This window comes from Bos taurus, chromosome 16 (genome assembly GCF_002263795.3).
Source record: "Bos taurus isolate L1 Dominette 01449 registration number 42190680 breed Hereford chromosome 16, ARS-UCD2.0, whole genome shotgun sequence".
Classification (NCBI taxonomy): Eukaryota; Metazoa; Chordata; class Mammalia; order Artiodactyla; family Bovidae; genus Bos; species Bos taurus.
In genome coordinates, this window is record NC_037343.1 from 21,737,630 (window position 1) to 21,765,442 (window position 27,813).

Sequence of the window (27,813 nt, forward strand, 5' to 3'; positions counted from 1 at the left end):
CACGACTGACGCGACTTAGCAGCAGCAGCAGCAGCAGCAGGGTCGGGTTGGGGTCAGAGTGGGGCGGCGGGCCAGGACCAGGGCGAGCTGGCAGACTCGGAGGAGAACTTACACTCACTGATTTTTTTTTTTTTTTTCATTATTATTATTTTTTACTGGAGCCGGTAGCTCGGGAAGACAACTAACAAGTCCTCTTCCCCCGAATTCTGAAGCTCCAGCCAGAGAACTCCCGTTAGATGGCCCCGCCCCGGAACCTTGTTTCACCGGAACTTTGCTTTACTGGAACCTTGTTTCGTCAGAACTAGATGCCGAAGTTCCCTGTGTTACTGCCGGACGCAAATGTAACTGAACGCTTCCGGTTAGGAATCATGGCAGCGGCCGTTGGAGACTCACGTGTGAGTGCGGGGAAAAAGCTGAAAATTTCACTAAGGAAGAAGAGGATGAAAATGGTAGTCGCGTCTGTAGCATCGGAGCTGGAAGATAAGGACAAAGACGCTTCCGATAATGAAGGTAACCTACTTGGGCTGAGCTTTGGCTACTCAGAGAAAAGGCCGGGCTGAGTTTGCGGGAGCAGGGGGTGCGAGTGAATTTCCCTCTGGCAGCCCGAATTTCATCTCCCCAGGACGGCAAAGGGGCGAGTTTGGCTCCGTGTGAGAAGGTTTGAGAAAGTGGTGTTCAGGGGAAGGAAGGTCGCTCTCGCGTGTTAAAGCCTCCAACTTAGTTTATTAGACATTTTCATTGTCACTGTAATTAACTTCTTGTAAGCAAGATGAGTCTGTTGCTTTTTTTATAGCAGCAGCGGAAAAAAAAGAAAAAAAAAAAGGAGGCTTACGGTAGCAAGGGGCGAAAGGAAGGGCGATATTTAAAATTACAAGAATGAGTTGGGTCTCCTAGGGAGCAAGGAGGGAAAGTCCGAGAGAGGCTTATAAGGAGCAAGGATGGAAAGGCGGAGAGACGAAGACGGCCGGTATACTTGAATTTTCTTGTGCAGTAGGTGCGTGCGTATGTTGGGGAATTAGGGATGGGATACTAGTGAGGAAACCGTAGGTGGTTAAAGTAGAATAAATAAAAGTAGCGGTTGATAAAGATGTTTTTTCAGAGACGTTTATACTGAAAGGAAGGAAATGTATTTTGAGGCTTTCGACTATGATATGCCCATGCTGCCACTCTTTCCCATCGTTCTTGGCACTGGCTTCTCAGGTTACATGGGATCGCAGACGACCCCTGATCTTCTGCTCAGAGATTGCTCCTTAATATATTGAGAGGTGGTTACAAAGGTAGTTCTCATGATCCTGGTCCAGTTAACAATAAGGATGGAGACAGAGAAATCCATGTCCTGTAGAACCCAGTCGAGGCATTGCTTCCTTCTGTCTTATACAGAAACTTCATACTGTATGATTATTTTTATTTTAACGTGTCTTTCTCCTTATGGATACAAGTCGTTTAAGTGCTGGAACATGTCTTCTTTATCTTTATTCTCATGGGGCCTCCCTTATACATTTTGGTACTAAGTAAGTTTTCTTGCTGAATATAAATAAGGAATCATTTCATCAGGGCCTTAATTTTCTAAGTCTGGGGGTAGACAGCGCAGTTTTCTCAGACACAGGGAAAGCACACACAGCGGCATGTAGTCTCCTGAAACACATGGCTAGTTAGGTTGAAATGAATTATTGGCTGTGGCTCTAGCTATTCAGAGGTGTTATTGAGACTAGGAACAGGATAAAGCCAGATTGTAGAGGGCCCTGTGTGCCATATGAAGAAGATTGGATTCTCTATTAGTAGGCAATATGGAGCTCTTGAGACATTTTAAGCAAGAGAATGCCACTTCTTTATAAGTATCACTGCTAACTGTATGGTGACTGCCATAGAGTGCCAGAACAGTTAGGCAGAGTTGCAAAGCTCCACTAGGGATTTCACTAGGAAAGTACAGTGAAGACTGTACAGTGAAGAGAGAGGGTCCCCACTTGAAATGTTTTTCAGAAGGAAAGCATTCAATTTTCTAGACAACCAACTTCCAAATAAATTTGTAGCACCATAGATTTTGGGTATATTTCTGTTAGAGGAATTAGGTAGTAATAATAATAGTTTAGGTACTGTGTCACTTTAATTATCATAACAATCCTGTAAGACAGGGTTATTGTTAATATTATCCTCATTTTACTTGTAAGAAACTGAGATGTAGAGAGTTTATATCTTGCTCCCGCAGTGCACAAGCTGATAAGTTGATAGAGGACACAACCAGCACTGGAGCTTGCTCTGGAGCTTTTTCTCTGACCCCTCAGATCAGATCTGATCAGATCAGTCGCTCAGTCGTGCCGACTCTTTGCCACCCCATGAATCACAGCACGCCAGGCCTCTCTGTCCATCACCAACTCCCGGAGTTCACTCAGACTCAAGTCCATCGAGTCGGTGATGCCATCCAGCCATCTCATCCTCTGTTGTCCCCTTCTCCTCCTGCCCCCAATCCCTCCCAGCATCAGAGTCTTTTCCAATGAGTCAACTCTTCCCATGAGGTGGCCAAAGTACTGGAGTTTCAGCTTTAGCGTCATTCCTTCCAAAGAAATCCCAGGACTGATCTCCTTCAGAATGGACTGGTTGGATTTCCTTGCAGTCCAAGGGACTCTCAAGAGTCTTCTCCAACACTACAGTTCCCTGATAAGGTTGAGGAACCAGGAGTACAGAAATGATCAAACAAAACAAAACTTTCTGGAAAGTAAAAGACCAGGGCCACAGAATCTAAAGCAAGAATTGGTTATGAGCAGACCATGGTATTGAGACAGGTTTTTGTTCCACTCTCTAAGGTTTGATCACTAAGGGGTGTTTTTGTGGTCAGATTTTATAGCAGTCTTTCTCCCGTTTATAACTGTAGTCTTCCTTCCTTCCTCTCTTCTTCCATCCTTTCTTTTCTCCTAAAATCTGTGTATTATCTCCAGAAATAAATGATCACTCTTTTCTCAGTTGTATAAGAGGCATCTGTGTTTGTACTGCCTTTCAGAGGGATTTTGGGCTTCTTAGTAGGGAACTTGCCTCAGTTCCCTCATCCATAAAATGGATGTGGTAATAGTGTCTCCTCAGGATTGTTGTGAAGATTCAATGGGCTCATGTATGTAAAGCATTTAATTTAATGGTTGGCACATGGCAACCATAAAATAAATACCATACCATTGCGGCTCAATGGTAAAGAATCTGCCTGCCAGTGCAGGAGATGAGGGTTCGATCCCTGGGTTGGGAAGATCCCCTGGAGAAGAAAATGACAGCCTACTCCAGTATTCTTGCTTGGGAAATCCTATGGACAGAGGACCCTGGTGAGCAACAGTCCATAGTTTCGCAAAGAGTCAGGCACTATTTAGCGACTAAACAACAACAGCCTACTCATAAATATTTGGAGTCATGATCGTGACATCTTTTCTGATCTAACAAAACTTCTAGTCCCATCTCTCAGCCACCCAATAAGCCTTCCAGCCTTTGATAACAGCGGTGGAGCTTTCTCCAGAAAAGAGGTTAAAATTTCCTCAGGTAACCCTACAAGGGAGCTGATGGCCTTTCTGTTTTACAGATGAGGAAACAGGCTTGGAGATACCGTTTTCCATTATAGTAGAAAGCCTCTCAGTGGAAAACTGTCCGTCCATAGATGCCAGGTGTTCTCTCTTAATTCTGTCCTTCTTACTCTGTAATTAACCATTCAGTCATGTTTTCGTGGTAAAATTAGGCATGAATAGTGGTTCTATTTATTTTTTAGGGATAGTGATTTTGACAACCATGGATTGTCTCTGTCTAGTTGTTCTGTGGATAGCGTGCACTTAATATTTGCCAGGCTGAATTCATGATTTCATCTTCAAAACAGAACCCAGTGGATGAGGAGGATGGCCTGTGTCACTGTGCACTGGTGATCTGCATGTGACCTGACGGCTGTTTACTCCTCCGGGCACACATCTTGCTGCCCCTTGGCTTGCTGGTGACACGGTATCTGAGCTCCTCATCTCTTGAACACAGTTCCTCTCCGCCCTCCTCGCCATGCTTGTGCTGGCCCACTAGGTACTCTCTTTTTCCCTTCACTTTCTCTTGACCAGCTTGTCTAGATTTCTACTTAGTTGTCTCCCTCTGCCTTTTCTTTCAGGATTTAGAATGTGTCTCTTCAATAAAAGACAAATAATAAAAGACCTTTTATGTAATAAATTCAGTAATGTAGGTCCTTTCGGAGAAGGCAATGGCACCCCACTCCAGTACTCTTTTGCCTGGAAACTCCCATGGACCGAGGAGCCTGGTAGGCTGCAGTCCATGGGGTCTCGAAGAGTCAGACATGACTGAGCTACTTCACTTTCACTTTTCACTTTCATGCATTGGAAAAGGTAATGGCAACCCACTCCAGTGTTCTTGCCTGGAGAATCCCAGGGACGGGGGAGCCTGGTGGGCTGCTGTCTATGGGGTCGCACAGAGTCGGACACAACTGAAGCTGCTTAGCAGCAGCAGCAGGCCCTTTGGATGGAGATGTTTTCCTTTGATTTAACTCAGAATTTTCTATTTAATATAAGAAATGGATTTTTTTTTCCTCCTGTGAAATCAGGTATTTCTGGAAAGATGATACATAAAAACAGCTTTCTCTTTTTTTAAATTTTAATTTATTTATTTGGCTGCTTCGAGTATTAATTGCAGCAAGCGGGTTTAACTGCCCCACAATATGCAGGATCTTAGCTCCCTGCCAGGGATTGAACCTGTGTCCCCTGCATTGGAAAGCAGATTTCTTAACCACTGGACCACCAGGAAAGTCCCCAGAAATAGCTTTTTTGTTCAGATATTTGTGTACGTGTGGCCTTGGCAGAACTATATTGTTATAAAAAGTTCACAGAGACTGGATTCTGAAAGACTATAAAGGCAGGCAATTGAAGTGGCCTTCAGACACATGAGGAATCAGCGTGCACATTACAGGCTTGTTACTGAAGTGTACAGCTCATTTTATCAGGGAGTTGAGTTAGACACTTATGTTTGAATTTTAATTGGTTCATAAAAATTGATAAGGATGTGCCTTATATCAACATTTGAAAGCAGCTTCCTTCAGCGAGATGCTACTTATGTTTCCTAGAAAAACACACAAGTATAGCTCATGTGTTGTTTGCACTTTTATTTTTTATCTTTTGGCTTTAATTTCTTTTGACATGTTGTGTAAGAAAGGTAGAAAATGGTGCTTTCATGAGTGTAAAACTCTTGGATATTGTTTGTCAGACGTTGCAGAAGTTTCCTAGTTCCCTTACCTTAAAGCTTTGGTAAAAGCTGTGTTTCAGAACTTGGCATGAATCCTGATACATGATGTAGTACTCGATATCCATTTATTATAAAATTGGAAACTTCTCTTAATGTGATTTTTACACTCTCTTCTCATGTACCAGATATCACTGAGGTTACAGATTAGCAGAAGTTATATGTGATATAAACTTGAATGATAGCAAAATGATTCAGACTGTAAGTTTTGATAAATTGTAATACTTACTCTTCAGTAGGGTTTGAACTTTGGTCACAGTAAAATTACGAATGATCCCAAATCAGAAATATGTGTAAGGTAAGATGCCTTAGTCAGCATTAGAGTAATACATAAATGCCAAGCATTATAAAGGAGAGGATGACACCCCTACATGAGTTAACCTGGAGCTACTCAGATTTATTGAATTAATACCTTGTTGGTGGTTTAGATACCGTGTATGCTTGGCTCTTATGTTTGTAGTCTAAATAAAAAACACAGCCTTCCCATTCAGTAGATCAATTCAGGTGAAAAAAATGAAAACAGTGGTGATGATATCAAGTATTATAAAGAGCAGTAATGGCAACCCGTTTCAGTATTCTTGCTTGGGAAATCCTATGGACATAGGAGCCCAGTGGGCTACAGTTCACAAGCTTGCAAAATGTGACTTAGTGACTAAACAACAATAATGATGACCTCTACCTCTGAGTTACTGAATTACTCAGACCTACAGAATTTATGCACTGTTGGAGGTTTATATGCACTGCCTACTTGCTTAAGATTGTAATCTTTATTTAAAAAAAAAAAGCTCTGTAGTCGGTAAATCAACCCATGTAAAAAAAGCCTTGGTCCCATGCCATCAAGTGATTGACTGCTCCCTCATAGCATGTGCCCATATGTCTATAAACTAGAAGGAGGAATGCTAATTTCATTTTTTCTGAATTATTCTGGTCACATATTTGAATAATGGCCATATACTTCTAAAACAAGACTTGATAACAATCCAGTTTAGAAGGTCCTAGGAGGAATCCCTTCCTTTTTTGATAAACTACAAAGTAGTATTTAAGATGTAATAACCTAGCAGATAAATAAACTTTTTATCAAACTGTAACTTATAAGCTTCTGCATCATTTAAGTTACTTAAAATAGCAAAGGAACATGCCTAAGAAATGAAGTATGTCATAGTCCTACTGGAGTAGCAATTTATAGAACAGGCTCAGGAAACAGACTACTTCCGGGCTCTGTCTGGCTTGCCCAGATAGCACATAGTAATCACATCCGACAGTTTGTCCCATGGTGAAACTTTCATTTTAGTTTTGGTTATTTTTATGGAAACCTGAGTAACTTCATTTTTTTTTTTTTTTAGAGGTAAATGCTTTTTTAAAAAGTTCTCAAGTATCAATTTTGAATATTCTAAATTAAGTAGTGAAGGGCAGGAAAGAGCACATGGCGAGATAGAACAGATGTTTTAATACCTGGACTGGGGAGCAGTGGTTTCCTAGAGCTCTGAATGACTAGGGGCGAAATGAGAATGGGATGTGAGTGCTGGCCATTCTGGTTAGCTATGGCTTAGAGAGAAATTCCTCTTTAATTCAAGCTTTATTAAGCTATTGAGTTGGCCAGAAAGTTTGTTCAGGTTTTTGGTAGGATAAACCCAAATGAACTTTTTGGCCAACCCGATGTATTGTGGCTCCTCTCTGCAGTAGTTCAGTTACCTTAGTCTGAGTTGAATGGTGGATTCAGAGCTTTGTAGTGCCTTAAAAATCAGCACCCTGTCACCCCACCTGTTCACTTTGTGACTCTGGACATTTTTAAAACCTTTCTAAGCTTCAGAAGCATTCTCCTTGTAAATAGAATAATAATAGCATCTCAACGAGTGTTGTGAGGATTAAGTGATAATGCATAAAAAGCACTTTAAATAGTACCTAGCCCTAAACACTTGTTGGTTAGTTAATATTCATCATTGTTTTAGAGTGCTTGGGAAGCTATAGGACAGAGATATCGACCGCTTCTGAAACAGAATCAAAGGTGTCTTGCTCACCATGAACCCCTTGTGTATGGGTTAGAGGAGAGCCAAGACTGGGTGGAATTATAGTGGAAGGAGAATTTATTCCCCCTCCCCCTGTCTTTTGTCAATCCTTTTTAGGACTTTTGGGATGCCTCCCTGCTCTGGCTCCCAGGTTCTTAGTCTCCTTGTTTGTCTTCTGATTATTGTCATCTATTTAATGCCTACTGTGTGCCAGAGCTGTGCTAAGTGCTTTTCCTGTGGTAGGTACTGTTTTTGTTCCCAGTTTACTGAGACACAGAGGGGTTAGGTAACTTGCCCAAGATTATGCTTGTGGGAAGGAATGGAAGTGGGGCGTAGCTCCACATCTGCTCATTTTATATTCTCAGTGCTTAACCCCTGTGCTGTAACAGGTCATCGAAAGCTTCCCATTCAGCACCGCACATGTCCTCCAGATTCCAGCCACCAGCGCTGTTTGTTCTTTGTTCCTGTCTTCTCTGCAGCCACATTATGTGTGTCTTGAGGGGTATGGGGGTGGGGGCCGGGGAGGGGTGCAGTTGACATGTAAACGTTTCTTATGGGCTAGACACTCCTTTAAGAAACTGAGTTAATTATCATAAAACCTCATGAAGAAGGTACTGTTTTATTGCCATTTTTACAGACAAGGAAACTAAGATTGAGAAGGTAAAAACCTTCAGAAAAGTCACGTAGGTTTGTGTCTGGAGTTAAGATTGAATCAAGCAGCCTGAATTCTGTGTCTTTACTCTTTAACCACTACTAACTGATCTCAAGTTTTTATAAGTTCTGTTTGATTTACAGTAAACTCTAAAGGTGTGAAATAGATGGGGAAACAATGTCAGACTTTATTTTTTGGGGCTCCAAAATCACTGCAGATGGTGATTGCAGCCATGAAATTAAAAGACGCTTACTCCTTGGAAGGAAAGTGACCAACCTAGGTAGCATATTCAAAAGCAGAGACATTTCTTTGCCAACAAAGGTCCGTCTAGTCAAGGCTATGGTTTTTCCTGTGGTCATGTATGGATGTGAGAGTTGGACGGTGAAGAAAGCCGAGCACTGAAGAATTGATGCTTTTGAACTGTGGTGTTGGAGAAGACTTTTGAGAGTCCCTTGGACTACAAGGAGATCCAATCAGCCCATTCTGAAGGAGATCAACCCTGGGATTTCTTTGGAAGGAATGATGCTAAAGCTGAAACTCCAGTACTTTGGCCACCTCATGCGAAGAGTTGAGTCACTGGAAAAGACCCTGATACTGGGAGGGATTGGGGGCAGGAGGAGAAGGGGACAGCAGAGGATGAGATGGCTGGATGGCATCACCGACTTGATGGACGTGAGTTTGAATGAACTCCGGGAGTTGGTGATGGACAGGGAGGCCTGGCATGCTGCAATTCATGGGTCGCAAAGAGTCGCACATGACTGAGCGACTGAACTGAACTAAACTGAACTGAAGATCAAGGTTAAGCAATATCCTTAGTGCTCCCAGATGATAATTGTATTTTAAAAGAACAACCTTCTTAATCCAGTAGAGAAACTTTCTTAAAAGGAGGGATCTGAGGTAAGTGGGAGGTGAAAATAGCAGTAGCAGTTTGGCCACTTACTGGAAGTACACACGTATAGTGCAGAACCTGGGGCTTGATGTATGTATTTTTTCTTGGATGATAAATCAGATTGGCTTATTTATATAAACTAACCAGCTTTTCACACCCTGTTCTTATTGTTCAATCCCCACATCTCCAGTTTCAGCCTATGTGAACTTCTTTATATTTTATAGATGTGTCTGGTGGCTCAGACGGTAAAGCGTCTGTCTACAATGTGGGAGACCCGGGTTCAATCCCTGGGTTGGGAAGATCCCCTGGAGACGGAAATGGCAATGCACTCTAGTACTATTGCCTGGAAAATCCCATGGACAGAGGAGCTCGGTAGGCTACAGTCCATGGGGTTGCAAAGAGTTGGACACGACTGAGCGACTTCACTTCACTTACCTTCTTCAACATCCCCAAGCATTTTGGACATGCTGGTTTCTTCTGCCTGGAGTGTTGTAGTGATGATTACAATAGTAATTTTAACTTTAATACAGAGCATTGACTCAAATCTATAAAGTTTTGGTTCTCAATTCAGTGATCTTGCCCATGCCTCTTTTGGTTGGCCTTATTGTAGAATCTTACTTCTTTGGCTTTTTCCTTTTCTTGTCATTCCAGCTCTTACTTTACCTTTAAGAAATAACTTGAAATCATCTTATGTAAAAGATACCCCTAAACCTTTTTCTTCGTTATTTTTCTATTAGAAGAATGCTTATAAATTTTAAACCAAAATTTTCTATTGGTGTTAACTGATTTATGTATCTTACTAAATATTTTACTTCCTCAAGGGGAAAATCTAGATTTTTCATTTTCTCCTTCCTTCATCTTCATTCACGAGCACTTGGTAAATATTGAAGGACTGTGAGTTTTTTGAAAAACTTTATCCCAGTTCCAAAAGCTAAGGAAAATAACTCACTTTTCTGCCAGCAGCTCACCATATCTGGGATGAGAGACAGATGGCAAGTTTGAAAGACTGGTGGAAGTTTGGGGAAAGTGCAGCAAGAGACGGAGAGACGCCTCTGCCTATGTGGTTACCTCAGAAGTCTAACCTTGCCCTGCGCAGTGTGGTGGCCACTAGTCACGCTGAAGGAATTAAAACTTCGTCAAGTTAAAAAAAAAACTCAGTGACTTCATTGTACTAGCCTCATGTGAAGGACCCACTGGGCTCTTGTGGTTGGTGGGCAGCTCTGATAAGAGAACATTTCCATAAGCACAGAAGGTTCTGTTGGAACCATTGGTTATTACTTCCAGTAAGCATTCTTTATTACCCTTCCTTAATTTCCAGGTTTTTGAAATAGAATGCAAAATTAGAGTTAATATTTAAAATAACACACAGGACTTCAAAGGAATTTTTTACTTATCTGGGGCCCTTAGATCCCTGGGTTACATCCACTTCTGTTGAGTATCAGTTTGTGGTAAATTCAAAAAAATCTCGTCTTCATTGGCCACAGTAAATTTTTAAGGGCCAGTTCTATTTTCTGACTTGTGTAGTGATTCGCTTTGGTATTCCAGAAGAAAACTTTGTTTTGTAATATGCTAGCTGACCTCATAACATTGACATATTTAAATTTATTTCTAGAACTTACCATCATTTCCATTGGCTATGAATGCATGACGGAAAACTTCTGAGTTAGGGCCTCTTAAAAATATAATAAAATAAAAAGCCATGACTGCAGCAAATTCTTCTGGACTTTTTTTTTTTTTGAATTGGTGGAGTAAGTGCAGGTTGTATGAAATGGTGTTATAAAACGTCATGGATTCATTGTGTCCGTAGCATGCACGTTGTGGTAGTCAAGCTGGGTAAGAAACACACTAAAGAAAAGTAGCCCAGGTTTAGAAATGGAGAAGTGGCTTAGACAGAGAGTCTTTGGCTGCCTTCACAGTGTAGGTGAATGTGAAATTCACTGCAGTTTGTGTGTGACTTCCTTAGGACAAAACACTAGGTGTCAGTGTTGGAGTTTGACATTTTTTACCAGAAACTAGTAAAGACCTCTGCTTCTGATCACTCTGAGATTCTTCATTGACGTAAACCATTGTGCCTCCTTACATTTAGATGAATGCGTACCTAGAAGAAGTACTTTTCAAAGAATTGTTTATTTTGTTGTTAGTACCTGTCCAGTGCTGCTGACTCTGAGGAATAAACATATTCTGTATTAACATACATGTTTTTCACTTAACTACGTTCTCCAAACTCTGTTTCTCAATGTACTTTCCAGGGAACACTGGTCCTAGGAGATACTTCTGGGCTCTGGAATCTGGTGTATAGTAGACACGCAGATTTTCATTGAATGGTAGTGCTTTCAGCTTTTGGCGAAATTTGTATACTTTTTCTTCCATTGCAGGCAGTGAGCATTTTTATGTCACCCAAATCTGCATGTCACATCCTTGTCACGTTCTCAGATTTCGTAAATTTGCCAGGCATACAGGATACAGTAGAGGCTTCAAATTATGTGTCAAATTAAGTTCTCTTTCAAATTTTTTTTTCTTTATTAAGAAATACACAACACATTAGGGCAGTAGAATTATTAATGATTCTTGCTTCTTTATCATGTCCTTTAATTTTTTTGATACCATTAACATACTTTATGTAAGATCATGCTTTTGTAAAGTATTATTTTGCTGTCTGTGTTTAAATGTATTGTTCTGTTACTTTTTGAAGATACTTCATTTTTACTCCTATGCTTGAGACTCATTTTATATATATATAAACTGATTTTTTTAGTATATTTTTATTTGCCATTTTCTAATATCCTGCAAATTTTTGTTTGAAATGTATTAAATACTTAGTTTTCCATCCTTTTGTTTCATGAGTTCTCAGCAAGCAAAAAAACAAAGATATTCGGCAAACGTAATACCAAAAAGCAAGTGTAGTGATGACTAGCTAAGTCAAGTCTTTTCAACAGTTCTGTCTTAATTCATGACTTCAAGTCAAGAGGTTAGGGAGGATCACTCAGAGTGGAAGAGCTGACTGTACAGTCAGTTCCATTCCCTTTGATTGTAGCCATGAGCTAATATAAAACTACTTTTGAAGTATTTCCTAATTTAGCTCCACAGGTTTTTGAAGAGCAAAGCAGAAGCTCTTCAGAAGGCTCTGGATCATATAGTTGCACACAGATTTCGCTGGCACTTTGTGCTCTTGTTGTTAAACTACAATGAGTTTCAGAATTTGAGACAGACTGCAAAACTTAAAGTACCCAGGGGTTCTCGGCAAGTTGGTTTTCAAGCGAGGCCACCAACTGGATCATGTTTTGGCCACTCCTCTGATCTCAGCCGTTTGAATCTTACAGATGACATAGTTCCATGTGTATGCTTGGGGTGGTTCTCAGTGGTTCTGCATGATACAACTCTATAGTGTACAAATCTGTATCCTTCACTCAAAACTTGATATTTTCATGCGGCCATCCAGCAGTGCAGTCAAATTTTGGGCACATATCACTTCATTAGATTATTTTTTCAAAAATGTTGCAACACCCAGTTTATTAATGTTATAGGCAGATTCTATAAAAGGAAACAAGTCTTTAGATTTTCCCGTACCAGGATTCAGGATTTTAAACATCTGGGCCAAAGCCCTCAGAGAACTTACTCTGACTTCTCTGTGCCGTGGAAACACTATTCCATTTTCTTGACAGATTAGTTTTTTGTTGTTACTTGTTTTTAAAATAATATTTGTTAGTCTCTTCAAGTAGTTTAATAACACAATTAAAAGCCTGTGGGTTTGAGCACACCCTGCAGCAGCCCCATGGCAGCATCTGTCACCACGGACCACAGGATGCCCTGAGGCTGGTGGGCTGACTTCCACTCACTGGGCCCTGGGCGCTGACGCTGTGGCGGCCTCCCCTGTCCACATGGCCGGGCCAGGTCTTTGCGGGTGGGCGACGGTAGGATGGAGGGTCCTGCCATTCTCCACTATTAGGGCAGCTGTGGGACTCGGAAATGAGAATGGAGACAGATGGAGAGCCATTAGCCTTAGGAAGGCCCCTGGGGGGTCTCACCATGGCCTTGCCAAACTCTGCCTCCAATATTAAAGTTTAGTTTGTTTCTACTTTAGGTTCTCTAGGAAGCTGTGGATTGGAAAAAGATCACTTTTCCTCTGGTGATGAAGCAGTAGAAGCTGACAACGAAGATGAAGCTGAGCCCCGTGAGGATGACAACGACAGTGCTGCAGAAGCTACTGCGGGGGCTAACGCGGGCTGGGCAGATGCCATGGCTAGGATCCTGAGCAAGAAGATTCCTGAAAGCAAACCCACCATCCTGGTCAGAAACAAAGAGCTGGAAAAGGAAAAGGAGAAGCTAAAGCAAGAGAGACTAGAGAAAAGAAAACAGGTGTGTCCTGCCAGTTGTTCTGTACCTTGGGTGTCAAGGCTAGTTCTCGTTGGCACCACATTGCTTCGTTCAGTGTTTGTCCAGTTAGCATTCCAGTGCGTAACTTGTGTTTTATCTGTGAGTGGATAACCAAGGTTGTGTTCAGAAACCTAGTCTGAATCATTCTCTTGAGCATGTTTTTTATTCATCTAAGCAAAATAATAAAAATGTGAACTCCAAGGAAATGTATCCTTTTAAAAGTCAAGTACTTATACCTGTGCCAGTGACTCCTGGGTTTGAATATCTTATTCAACTTACCTGTTCAGATGCTAACTTTATTAATAAAGTTAACTCTGAACTAATAGAATCATGTTAGTTACTTTTAGCTTAAAGGCTATTTTATGATATAAACCTGTGATGATGTCATTGACAGGGTTGGTTGCAGTTCTGAAACAAACTATTTTACTGATGGATAAACTTGAGTTCATTCTATCTTTTGTTAAACCACTGATGGAAGAAGCTAGACTGGTGCTGTCTGCTAATGAAAGGCCAGAAGTTGGACTTTAAGTTTGCTGTTGTGTATCGCAAAGATAAATGAACAGTAGAACAAGAATATGTCTAAACTATTTGGCTGCTGAAATAGATATTATTTTTTAATGAAAGAAAAATAACTTTCTACGGTCATACTGACAATATAGAAGTGCTCATTTCCAAGAGATACTTTATATGTAAAAAGGAGAGAAAACTTAAGTTTCAGTTGGCATTTGTTTCCTTTTAAGTTCACCATCCCCTTATCTTGTTTCAAGATGAATGTTTCCTTTGTTCCTAATACTGGGTGCCCTCTGTTGGAGGCTGTATAAAGATGGAACTTTTCAAGTGCTGCCCTTCAAAACAGAACGTACTCTATTACTAATTCAGTATTCTCATTGTACTTTATTTAAGATCAACTTTGTCTCTGAGTCTTACTGATAGCTTTTCAACTTAAAATTCGAACCTTTTTTTTTTTTTTAATCTGGCAAAAACTAGAGGAGGCTTTAAAAATATCAGAATCCTTAATTACCCCTAGTCCCAGTGTTCCAGTAAGAGAACAATGTTTTAAAGCCAACATAAAGAAATTCCTGACTCTGCTCTAGACCAGAGCTTTGAGTGCTAGAGCTGATGCTGTCCACATAATGCATGAGAGCACGTGTGTTGATCCCGGGAACACGACACAGCAGCCACAGATGCTCTTCAGTATATACTTCCGGGTAGAGTCTGCGTAAATGTGTTTGTTTCTTAACGTTAAGTATTATTGGTTTCCAGAATATTGGCTACCTGTTTCTAATTATAGGTAAAGAAATACATTTCAGAGTTAAAAAATACCTGGGGATCATGCATGCCTGTTATCCCCTCCGTACAAGAGATAATTAAGGATTGACTGTTTTACACTTAAAAGTAAGGTTTTTTATTTCGGGTATAATCTGACAATGAATTTCATTATAGTTAAAATACCTGATTTGGGGAAGAATCTGTTTCTTTAAAAAGGCTCCAGAGTATAGCAAGAGCAAAGATTTGGTTTTACCGTAAACAGATGTTTTCATTAATACAAAGTGAGAGATCAGATGAATGAAGAAAAGGAAAAGATAAAAGGAGACTTTTCCCCACTGGTTCTTCCTGATTTTGATGCTTACTACCAGCTTCTTGATAATTAGTTTATCATATTCAGTATATTTGATGTTTGGTGATATGTTGACCTGAGCAGGGGACCTGGAGAAGCAAGTGTATCGAATCAAGGACCTGAGGTCACGAAGTCCCCTGAGAACAGTTTTGAATGAGATGATGTTGTCTGTGGGATATTCTTATTTCCTAATCCGTTTCTATGTCTGCATTATCGCAGAGAGTCAGCTTGCTGTAGTTTGTGACTGATAAGCCATATACGGCAAGGACAGTGGTCAGATGTGCCATAAGAGGAAAGAAGAACAGTCACTGTTTAAATAGTCTCTATCTATTACAGTGCTAGTAGGACACCATGCTGTTCTTTTAAAAGCTGATACAAGTTCTTAATAATTCCGGCCGCTGGGGAAGTCAGGTTCTAAAAATAAAGAGAAGCGGTGCTTAAACTCATGGTTACGGAAGAGGGTGGTTTGGCGTCTTGCTGATGCTGCCCTCTGAGGCTTCTGGCGATGGCAGGTTGGGCACGGGGCTCCCTCACCCCCAGCCTGGCCCTCCTGGCTCCGCACGCTGGCAGTGCTCCAGGCCCCTGCTGTCGGAGAGCCTGCCGGCTGCTTACTTGGTGCCTCTCGCATGACACGCTGAGCACTAACCGCAGGCTCCCGGAGCCGGACCCCCGAAAGGGTGGGTTTCTGAAAGGCCCTACGACAAACTAAAGCTCGAATGATTTATTACCTTTGTCCTTTCACAGAGTATCATATCAAAGTGTGCTGCACTTTCAAAAATGCCTAATATTCTTTCACATAACACTATTTATAACACAGCTTGATAAGAAGCGGGAATGGGAAATGATGTGCAGAGTAAAGCCAGATGTTGTCAAAGACAAAGAAACGGAGAGAAATCTTCAGAGAATTGCTACGAGGTAAGACAGTGTTGTTGCCCTTTAAAAACTAAGTGCACTAAAGCTTTATAGTGATCCATTTCTGACGAGGTTTGGTTCTTAAGCTCTGCCTGGTCAGAGCCAAGTGATTTATATCTCAGCCTGCCTACCTGATACTGGATTCAGCCACAGATTTTGGAGGTCTCGTGAGGCAAGAGTCTAATGGGCTAAGTGTGTATGTGGTATGAACCTGTTTTGGATCATCTTGTGTTTTATGGTCACGAGAACATTATAATCAGACCTCTGCCTGTGTTTCTCTTAGGATGCTTATCTAAATTTATGGCACGAGGTGATCATTTTTGTTATCTTGCACTATACTTATGACCTAACAAATTACACATTATAGCAGCTTCGTGTTGTCCTTCCACTCAGCATTTTTTTTTTAATATTGGCACCAACATTTAGTTGATGCCATCTGTGCCCAGAGATGAATAGAATCTGGTGGCTACTGCATGGTCCTTGCCCACTTATATGTGGGGGTTCTAGTCTCTTTGGGAGTAAAGGTGTGTCCTGCGTGTTGGGAACATCTAATGGGAGATTGTGTATGGAGTTGAGGACGGCTCCATGAAGGAGGTAGCAGTTGGATTACCATTTAAAGAATACAACAGTTACATTCAGTGAAATCCCTTTTAACTTCCTAGCTGCCTACAGCAATCCATCTGGGTGTTGGATGGTGAGCCAGTGAGGCTGGATGGCTGAGGGAGTGAGAGCAGGGCCAGGCTGCTGGGTGTCCCTGGGCAGTTACTTAATTTCCTTCTGTCTCAGTTTATTTATCTGTGGAAACAAGCGAGAACGTTATACCTATGCTATAGGATTTCTCTGAGAATTAAATGAATTAATACCCACGCAGAGCTGAGAAGAGTACAGGATTGGTGCCAGAGAGTAAGTGCCCCTTACATTTTATACCCTGGGCACCTCCGTCTCGGCACCTTGGTCCCAGCCCTGCTGTGGAGTGTATGGAATTTTACCCAACTTATAAACAAATAAGCTAGGTTGGTAAGGTTTCTTGGATTCTGGCAGAAGACAAGACGCTTGTAGGTCAGAGACAAAGGACTGTTACTCACAGCTGAAGCCGTAGCCAGAGCTTCACGTTCCCACCGGTTCCCCGTGTCCCCGGGGGTGGCGCAGGTGCCCTCGACAGATGCCTGTGCGTGCAGTGGGTTGTGTTACAGGAGAGGAACTCTGCATCTGGGGATCCATTGCTTTTATGGGGAACGGTAACAAGCCTGCTCTTTGTCTGGGGGGAGACATTACCTCATCTCTCAAGGTTGCGTACTGCAGACACAACCCTGAGAAACGGCCTGGTAAAGAGCAGGCGTTGTGCTCTTCAGAACCCAGCAGGAACGTGCAGGGATGCTCAGCACCTGTGGCGGATCGTCTGCACTGATGATGGTTATAGCAGGAACATGAATAGATGATAGAAGCTTAGAGCTGGAAGGGGTGTCAATGGTGTAAAGCAGTGCTGGCCAGTAGAAATCGACTAGAAATCCAGTGTGAGCCACACATGCAACTTAAAATTTTCTGAGCGCCTCCTTGAAAAAAGTAAAAACAAAGAAGTGAAATTAAAGTCAATGATAAATTTTGTTTAACTCAATATATTCAAATTATTTCAACATGTAATAAGAAACAAGTATTAATGAAATTTAAAATCTTTTTCTCATACTGTCTTTAAAGTCTAGTGTGTATTTTAAACTTGGAGCACACTGCAACATTGTTCTGGCCGTATGTCCTGTGTTCACTCGTTACATGTAACCTGTGACTACTGTAATGGACACTACAAGTCTTAATCTTCAGAATTTCAATGAGTTTAACTTCAGAATAAAGTACTTCAAATAGACTTAAAAAAAATAGTTTTATATCATAAGACTTGCAGATAAGGTAGCTGAATACTTTCTAAGCTTCTTGAGTATTATTTTTGCCATTTACAGGTGAAATCAAGATCCAGGAGATCTTTCTAGCGTCACATAATCAGATAGCTAACTGTAAAGCCTGTGCTCATCCCATTGACACTTAAAGTCTTCAGCCATTATATGATTAGATTTTGAGAAGTATCTGTTCAGAAGTTGATTTAGAAAGAGTGAAGCTGAGAAAAACTACAAATCAACTCACATGTGTTTATTCTCTATTCAGATACTTCTATTCAGTTTCATTGAAATGTATGTTCACTTTTCAGATTTATTCTGTGCTTTTCACTTGAGCGCGTATTAGATGATTGCCTCGTTTCTGAGCAGTGAAAATAGATTGCGCCCGTCCTCAAGAGCTTGTGTTCTAGTGTAATTGTTATTTAGTGAAATTATTCTGGTCATTTGTGTTCCATAGGGGTGTGGTGCAGTTATTTAATGCTGTTCAAAAGCATCAAAAGAATGTAGATGAAAAGGTTAAAGAAGCTGGAGGCTCTATTAGAAAACGAGCTAAGTTGATATCCTCGGTTTCCAAGAAGGACTTCATCAGTGTTCTGAGAGGGATGGACGGAAGTGCAAGTGAGAAAAATTCTGCTGGGAAGAACTCGAAAGCCAAACAGGTAAGACTTTTACACAGGATTCAGCACATCAGATATATGTCAGCTCTTAGAGTTTGGAGGTTGAACAGCATACTATACGTGTGTGCCACAACCAAGACCTGAAGCAGCCAAATTAAAAAAAAAACGCATACTATAGAATTAATATTTTTTCTTTTCAGATGTTATTAAGATTTCCACATGCCCACAGCCTACTTTAACTCTGTATTCTTATGTTTCATGGTGACTTATTCAATATGGAAGTTGCCAGTTGCATATGCTAGGGCCTTGCTGTTAAAACTCAGGAACTGGTAGATTTAGGTAAATTTTTTAGAGATAGGACGGTCTCCTATTTGAAATCCTGCATTTTGTAGAATAGAAGGCCAAGTGAGGGATACATCTTCAATTGAGACTGTTAACCCACAGTGATAATTGACATGGTGCATAATTTCTAAAATGAAGAATTGGAGCTTTAGGAAGTATGATGAAAACTCATCCTTGTGCTGAGGCAGCTTTGATGATACTCGACTGGTTGGGAGATAACGTAAATGCTTTTCATGATCTTTGGCATGCAACTCCTCTTCTCCAGCCCTCTGACCTATGAATCCCAATAGCTTTCTTTTTACTATACCAGGTGAAAGGTTCTGAAATGTGCTTTACTCTCAAAAGGGCTTATTTACTTTTTAAATTAAAGCAAAGTACATAGTTGTATTTTAAGGCTTGCTTTCTGTTGCCAACAAAGAGAACTTCAATCAGGAAACTAGAGTTTCTGTCATAAGTTTTTGTTTGTATTTTGGGAAAACAAAAGAAACTCTGGCAAGAAGAGCATTTAGGAATTTCATGCTCTTCTAGAGTTGAAGTATTCTTCAAGTTTCTTGATTAAATTGCCATTTTATCTAATTTTGACAAAAGTTTTCTAAGCTGTTTGAATTTGATCTGAATATCAAAATGTCAATATTTTGATATATATTCCTTCTGAATATCAAAAGGACTCACATTTTGCATATTTATGTAAGTGTGCTCACTAGTGCTGCGTTTTAAAGTTTGTCAGAAGTAATTATGAAGACATGAATGCTATGATTGGGCATTTACACTTGTAAGTTAAAAAGTCTTAACAGACTGTCCTCACTTATGATAAGAGTGTTTTATTGTAAGAATTGGAGAAAGATCAAGCAGCATTGGGTGAGAAAGAGCTGATGTTTTCCATCAAAAAAGGGTTTTTTTTTTTCCCCTTTTCCTTGTTGGTTTCAAAATAACTTTTAATAGAAGCATTTGTTTTTGCTTTGGGATTAATTTTTTCATGAGTTATGAAAATATATGAAGGGTTCTTTTCAGTGGCATCATTGTATTTTCTTTGTTACCATTTGCTTTTTTGCTCTTGACCTTCGACTTTTCCTACTACAGTGATCACAGGTTGGTAGTAATCTGTGACAAGGTCAAAAAACTGCTTGAGATGTTAACCAAAATGGCTTGGCTTTAAAAACTTATTTCTAGAGCTACCTACCTCACACCAGTGATTAATTACCCTGACACATTTTCTTTTAAAAATATTTGTTCTCATACATTTATAGGAAAACATTAAATACCTATTTGTACCTGGTGCTATCCTTGTATCTTTTAAAGGTTTACAATTCAGGTAGACACATGACCTCAAGAAAATAAGTAAATAAGATTAGCATGACAACATAGAGATTCTAAACTGGTCCATTTAGACTGTTTGTTATTGTCAGTTACACTGAGTATAACAGCTGTAATTAAGTGGCTGTCCGTATTTGTGGGGAGAATTTCAAAGTAGCCAATATTCATTTAGGACATAAGAGCAGTTTAGTCTGTGTCTAGTGGAAGTAGGTGGACTTTCAAGGCAACTGAAGAGGAGGGAAGGCCAAAGTGGAAATAGATTTGGTGTGCCAGTGAGTCAGACATTAATGAACTGGATAAAGGAGGACATTGATTAAGTAGAGAGTAAGATTTCCCTTTCCTGTTTCACCTTGTCCTAGCACCCTTGCTGCCACACATTTCCCTAATAGCCTCTCCTCCTCTCCTCATACAAGCTTGACAGAAGAGCTTTTATGGAAGCTGCTCATTGTCCCTCTCTGGGTGTATTCAGAACACAGGCTTTTAATCTCATCCTCCTAATACTGTGCAGTCTTTAGAGTCCATTCACATACAGACTGGATTCACTGGCAGGTATCTTCCCAGATAATCCCAGTCTGGATTATATCTTCAACTCCTTTACCTGGTTCCACCAGTTACTTATGGTTGTGAGTTATAAAGTTAAAAAATGAAAAGGAGCCAGCAGTGTTACATTAAGCAAAGCTGGGTAGAGTTATAATAATGTAACAGAGGGTGGATCTGTTAGTCAGCATATTTCAGGAGTGCTGGTGGTGGTGTGTGTGGTTTGATTGTTTTTGACTCCTTAGGCAGACTTATGCCTTTGGAAACTTATTATTTTTTTTGAAGAACCCTGTTTCAAGAATTTCCATACTCCTGCAAGCTATTAGAAACTTTGAGACATTGTGACATATTTCTTAACTGTGTCATGGCCCTGAACAAATCCTTTTCTCAGAACCTTTTCTTTTTTCCTGCATCATGTAGTTTTGTTTAATTTTGTTTTCAAAGCAATAGGAACACAGTTACAAAATAAAATAGCCAGTATCCTTCCACATCTGCCTCTACTCCTTGTTTCATTCCCTCACCCCAAAGTAATAGATCTTTCTACTAGTATTTACCTCTGTATATTAAATAATATTTATACTATCTCACTCTCAATATTATTATATTTAATGGAAGATAAAGAATTGGCACTCTTAACATTCCTTCACCCCCATATATCTAATACTTGGTCTTTCTAGTATGATATATTCATATTTTGGCTAAATCAATATTCAATGTAAACATTGTTCTTTGCTGTGCAAAGTAATGCTCAGTAATATTATTTTCTTTCTTTAACTTATTTCCTTATAGTTTTTGTTTTCCTGGAATTAATGGCCGCCTCTTCTCATTTGCTTAGTTTATGCACCAAAGCCTTCCTACACTCTGCAAAAAAAATTCTTAAACCCTTCTCAGTACTACTTTCTTCATGGTCATCCTGCTACAATCCAGACTGGTTGTTTTTTACCTGGTATGCACTGTCTGTTTTCAGCTCTGCTTTATCACTGTCCTGGGAATTCCCTTTGTCTCTTTCCTGTGCAAGTAACCTCTGTTTCTGGGACTAAATGTCTTCTTTTCTCTTGGCTTTCTCTCTCATTTTGACAGTTACATTTACCAGCAGCTTTCTGGGAAAGGGTTTAGGTATCCTCATTTTTTAAATTGATGTATTGATTGGGTACATGCAGTGGGTTGAATGGTGGTTGTTCACTCATTCAGTTGTGTCCGACTCTTTGCATCGCCATGGACTGCAGCACACCAGGCTTGCCTGTCCTTCACTATCTCCCGGAGTTTGCTCAAACTCATGTCCATTGAGTTGGTGATGCTATCCAACCATCTCATCCTCTGTCACCTCCTTCTCCTCCTGCTTTCAGTCTTTCCCAGCATCAGGGTCTTTCCCAATGAGTTGGCTCTTCACATCAGGTGGCCAAAGTATTGGAGTATACTTGAGCATCAGTCCTTCTCATGACTATTCAGGGTTGATTTCCTTTAGGATTGACTGGTTTGACCACCTTGCTGTCCAGGGGGCTCTCAAGAGTCTTCAGCACCACGGTTCGAAAGCATCAGTTCTTCAGTGCTCAGCCTTCTTTTATGGTCCAACTCTCACATCCGTGCATGACTACTGGAAAAACCATAGCTTTTGACTGGATGGACCTTTGTTGGCAAAGTGATGTTTCTGCTTTTTAATATGCTGTCTAGGTTTGTCGTTGCATTTCTTGCAAAGAGCAAGCATTTTTTAATTTCATGGCTGCAGTCATTGTCCACAGTAGTTTTGGAGCCCACGAAAATGAAATCTGACATTGTTTCCATATTTTCCCCATCTGTTTGCCATGAAGTGATAAGACCAGATGCCACAATCTTTTTTTTTAAAGTATATATATTTTAAAATTTTTATTGAAGTATAGTCAGATTCTTTTCCCCTATAGGTCATTACAGAGTATCAAATAGACGTTTCTGTGCTATACAGCAGGTCCTTATCAGTTATCCATTTTATATATAGCAGTGTGTATATGTCAGTGCTAATCTCCCAATGTATCCTTCCTTCCCCTTTCCCCTCAGGTAAAACCTTTGTTTTCTACATCTGTGACTCTATTTCTGTTTTGTATATAAGTTCATTTGTGACTTTTTTTTTACATTATACATGTAAGTGAAATCATACAACTGTCTTTCTCTGTCCCACTTAACTTCACTCCATATAATTTCCTTCTGTATATCCCTAAACTGCAGACACTACGAAGCTAAGAACCGTGATTCTCAGATTTCCTTGAATTAAGGAGTCAGACTAATTTTCTTCAAATTAAAGCACTCTTGCAAGAATTGCAGGAAAGATAGCAAGGAGGGGCAAGGTGGGGGCCATCTTCCTGCTACTTGGGACATTGCTGACGGCAGATGTGGTGATGATAGGTAAGAAAGTTGATCTCCCACAGCTCCAGCTTCACGGCCACAGCAGATGTGCCCGTGCAGGGGCCAGACTCACCCTTCCAGTGTCCAGTCACCCTGCAGCCATCTAAAGGGCCAGTTAGAGTAATACAGCTATAGACAGATGCTACAAGTATGTTATTTTGTTTGGTTAATTATGAGCCTTTTCAAGGATACGTAAGAGTTGAAAGTATTGTAGAGTGAATATCCATAAAGACACCACCCAGATCCTCCCACTGCTGACGTGTTATTTTTGGTTTATCACATGTCCACCATACATAGATGCAACTATTCCTTATTTTTCTGATGCACTGACAGTGCATGTTTTAATTTAGCAGCTCCACTGGTGGCCTCCTAGTCCCCTCCAGGCCCAGGTAGTGGCTCCCCTAGAGGACCAGTGCCCCGACTTGCCCTTAATTGACCACTCCAGAGTCCCCTTCTCCAGCCCTCTGGCAATTCTAGAGGGCCCTCACTCCATGTACAGTCTGTTCTGCCAGGAGACATCTGTCTCTTTTTTCTTTTTATTCCTATTTTTTAAAATTAATTTATTTTTTTATTGAAGGATAATTGCTTTACAGAGTTTTGTTGTTTTCTGTCAAACCTCGACATGAATCAGCCATAAGTATACATATATCCCCTCCCTTTTGAACCTCCCTCCTGTCTACCTCCTCATCCTACCCCTCTAGGTTGATACAGAGCCCCTGTTTGAGTTTCCTGAGCCATACAGCAAATTCCCTTTGGCTATCTATTTTACACATAGTAATGTAAGTTTCCTTATTACTCTTCCCATACATCTCATCCTCTCCTCCCCTCTCCCCATGTCTGTAACTCTATCCTCTATATCTGTTTCTCCATTGCTGCCCTGTAAATAAATCCTTCAGTACCATTTTTCTAGATTCTGTATATGTATGTTAGAATACGATGTTTATCTTTCTCTTTCTGACTCACTTCACTCTATATAATAGGTTCTGGGTTCATCTGCCTCATCAGAATGGACGCAAATGTGTTCCTTTTTATGGCTGAGTAATATTCCATTGTGTATATGTATCAAAACTTCTTTATCTATTCATCTGTCATTGGGCATCTAGGTTGCTTCCATGTTCTAGCTATTGTAAATAGTGCTGCGATGAACAATGGGATACATGTGTCTTTTTCAACCATGGTTCCTCAGGGTGTATGGGATTGCTGGGTCATATGGTGATTTTAGTCCTAGTTTTTAAAGGAATCTCCATACTGTCTTCCATAGTGGCTGTATCAATTTACATTCCCACCAACAGTGCAAGAGCTGTCCCTTTTCTCCACACCCTCTTCAGCATTTATTGTTTGTAGGCTTTTTGATGATGGCCATTCTGACTGGGGTGAGGTGATATCTCGTTGTGGTTTTGATTTGCATTTCTCTAATAATGAGCGGTATTGAGCAACTTTGCAAGTGTTTGTTAGCCATCTGTATGTCTTCTTTGGAGAAATGTCTGTTCAAGCCTTTTTCCCACTTTTTGATTGGGTGTTTGTTTTTCTGCTATTGAGTTGTATGAGCTGCTTGTATATTTTAGAAATTAATCCTTTGTCAGTTGTTTCATTTTCTATTATTTTCTCCCATTCTAAGGGTTGTCTTTTCACCTTGCTTATAGTTTCCTTTGCTGTACAAAAGCTTTTAAATTTAATCAGGTCCTATTTGTTTACTTGTGTTTTTATTTCCATTACTCTAGGAGGTGGGTCATAGAGGATCTTGCTTTGATTTATGTCATCGAGTGTTCTGCCTATGTTTTCCTCTAAGAGTTTTATAGTTTCTGATCTTACATTTAGGTCTTTAATCCATTTTGAGTTTATCTTTGTGTATGGTGTTAGGAAGTGTTCTAATTTCATTTTTTTACATGTAGCCGTCCAGTCTTCCCAGCACCATTTATTGAAGAGGCTGTCTTTGCCCCATTGTACATTCTTGTCTCCTTTGTCAAAAATAAGGCACCCATAGGTGCATGGGTTTATTTCTGGGCTTTCTATCTTGTTCCATTGGTCTCTATTTCTGTTTTTGTGCCAGTACCATACTGTCTTGATGACTGTAACTTTGTAGTGTAATCTGAAGTCAGGAAGGTTGTTTCCTCCAGCTCCATTCTTCTTTCTCAGGACTGCTTTGGCTATTCAGGGTCTTTTGTGTTTCCATATGAATTGTGAAATTTTTTATTCTAGTTCTGTGAAAAATGTCATTGGTAATTTGCTAGGGATCACGTTGAATCTGTAGATTGCATTTGGTAGTATAGTCATTTTCACAATATTTATTCTTCCTACCCAGGAACATGGATAATCTCTCCATCTGTTTATGTCATCTTTGATTTCTTTTATCAGTGTCTTATAATTTTCAGTGTACAGTTCTTTTGTCTCCTTAGATAAGTTTATTCCTAGATAATTAATTCTTTTTGTTGCAGTGGTGAATGAGATTGATTCCTTATTTTCTCTTTCTGATTTTTCATTGTTAGTATATACAAATGCAAGTGATTTCTGTGAATTTTGTATCCTGCAACTGTGCTAAATTCACTGATTAGCTCTAGTAATTTTCTAATACTATCTTTAGGGTTTTCTATGTACAGTATCATGTCATACTCACTGCACATCACTGTGCACAGTGAAAGCTTTACTTCTTTTCCAATCTAGATTCCTTTTATTTCTTTTTCTTCTCTGATTGCTGTAGCTAGGACTTCCAGAACTATGTTGAATAATAGTGGTGAAGGTGGTGAACCCTTTCTTGTTCCTGATCTTAGGGGGAATGTTTTCAGTTTTTCACTGTTGACAGTAATGTTTGCTGTAGGCTTATCATATATGGCCTTTACTATGTTGAGGTAGGTTCATTCTGTGCCCACTTTTGAAGAGTTGTAATCATAAATGGATGCTGAATTTCATCAAAGGCTTTTTCTGTATCTCCTTTGATTGTCATATGATTTTTATCTTTAATTTGTTAATATGGTATATCGCATTGATTGATTAGTATATATTGAAGAATCCTTGCATCCCTGGAATAAACCCAACTTGATCATGGTGTATGAGCTTTTTCATGTGTCGTTGATTTCTGTTTGCTAAAATTTTGTTGAGGATTTTTGCATCTGTGTTCATCAGTGATATTGGCCCGTAGTTTTTTTGTATTGTCTTTGTCTGGTTTTGGGATCAGTGTGACCGTGGCCTCATAGAATGAGTTTGGCTATGTTCCTTCTTCTGCAACTTTTTGAAAGAGTTTTAGGAGGATAGGCATTAGCTCATTTCTAAATGTTTGATAGAATATCTCATGTGAAGCCGTCTAATCCTGGGCTTTTGTTTTTTGGCAGGTTTTTGATCACAACTTTAATTTCAGTGCTTGTAATTGGGTTGTTCATAATTTCTATTTCTTCCTGGTTCAGTCTTGGAAAAATAAACTTTTCTAAGAATCTATTCATTTCTTCCAGGTTATCCATTTTATTGCCATATAGTTGTACATAATGGTCTCTTAGAATCCTTTGTATTCCTGCATTGTTTGTTGTAACCTCCTTTTTCATTTCTGATTTTGTTGATTTGATTCTTCTTTTTTTCTTGATGAGTCTGGCTAAAGATTTGTCAGTTTTTATCTCAAAGAACCAGCTTTTAGTTTTATTAATCTTTACTATTGTTTCTTTCATTTCTTTTTCATTTATTTCTGCTTGAATCTTTATGATTTCTTTCCTTCTAATTTTTTTTTTTTGTTGTTGTTCTTTTTTCCAGTTTTATGTGTAAAGTTACTTTGTTTGATGTTTTTCTTGTTTCTTGAGGTTGGTTTGTATTGCTATTTAATTCCCTCTTAGAGCTGCTTTTGTTGCATCCCATAGGTTTTGAGTTGTTGTGTTTTCATTGTCATTTGTTTCTAGAAATATTTTGATTTCCTTTTTGATTTCTCCAATAACCTATTGGTTATTTAGAAATTTATTATTTAATCTCTATGTGTTTATATTTCTTATGGTTTTTTTCTTGTAATTGATATCCAGTCTCATAGCGTTGTGGTTGGAGAAGATGCTTGATATGATTTCAGTTTTCTTAAAATTACTGAGGTTTGATTTGTGACCCAAGATGTGGTCTATTCTGGAGAATGTTCCATGTGCACTTGAGAAAAACATATATTCTTCTGCATTTGGATGGAATGTTCTGAAGATATCAGTGAGATCCATTTCATCTAATGTATCATTTAAGACTTGTGTTTCCTTATTAATTTTCTGTTTTGATGATCTGTCCATTGGTGTAAGTGGGGTGTTAAAGTCTCCTACTATGATTGTGTTACTGTCCGTTTCTCTTTTTATGCCTGTTAGTGTTTGTCTTACATATTGAGGTGCTGTGTTGGGTGTGTAGATATTTACAATTGTTGTGTCTTCCTCTTGGATTGATCTGTTGATCATTAGTAGAGTCCATCTTTATCTCTTGTAATCGTCTTTACTTTAAGGTCTGTTTTGTCCGATATGAGGATTGCTACTCCAGCTTTCTTTTGCTTCCCATTTGCATGGAATATATTTTTCCATCCGCTCACTTTCAGTCTGTATGTGTCTTTAGGTCTGAAGTGGGTTTCTTGTAGACAGCATATATATGGGCTTTGTTTTTGTATCCATTTAGCCAGTCTGTCTTTTGGTTGGAGCATTTAATCCATTTACATTTAAAGTAATTACTGATATATATGTTTCTATTGCCATTTTCTTAATTGTTTGGGGTTGATTTTGCAGATCTTTTTCCTTCTCTTGTATTTCTTGTCTATGTAAGTTCCTTTAATATTTGTTGTAAAGCTGGTTTGGTGGTACTGAATTCTCTTAACTTTTCCCCATCTGAAAAGCTTTTTATTTTTGATCCATTTTGAATGAGATCCTTGCTGGATACCATAATCTTGGTTGTAAATTTTTCCCTTTCAATACTTTAAATATATCCTGCCATTCCCTTCTGGCCTGCAGAGTTTCTGCTGAAAGATCAGCTGTTAAGCATATGGGTTTCCCTTGTATATTACTTGTTGCTTCTTCCTCGCTGCTTTTAATATTCTTTGTGTTTAGT

General features: G+C 39.6%; 1 protein-coding gene across 1 annotated transcript in view; it reads left to right on the forward strand.

Moving 5' to 3' along the window:
• The first annotated feature begins 351 nt into the window (after positions 1-351).
• RRP15 (ribosomal RNA processing 15 homolog) overlaps positions 352-27,813 on the forward strand; it is a 53,067-nt gene continuing 25,605 nt past the window's right edge. Inside the window, 4 exon segments of the mRNA NM_001040506.2 lie at positions 352-510; positions 12,885-13,159; positions 15,613-15,710; positions 18,048-18,249. Of these exon segments, the coding sequence (NP_001035596.1) occupies positions 369-510; positions 12,885-13,159; positions 15,613-15,710; positions 18,048-18,249 (717 nt within the window). The 5' untranslated portion in view covers positions 352-368.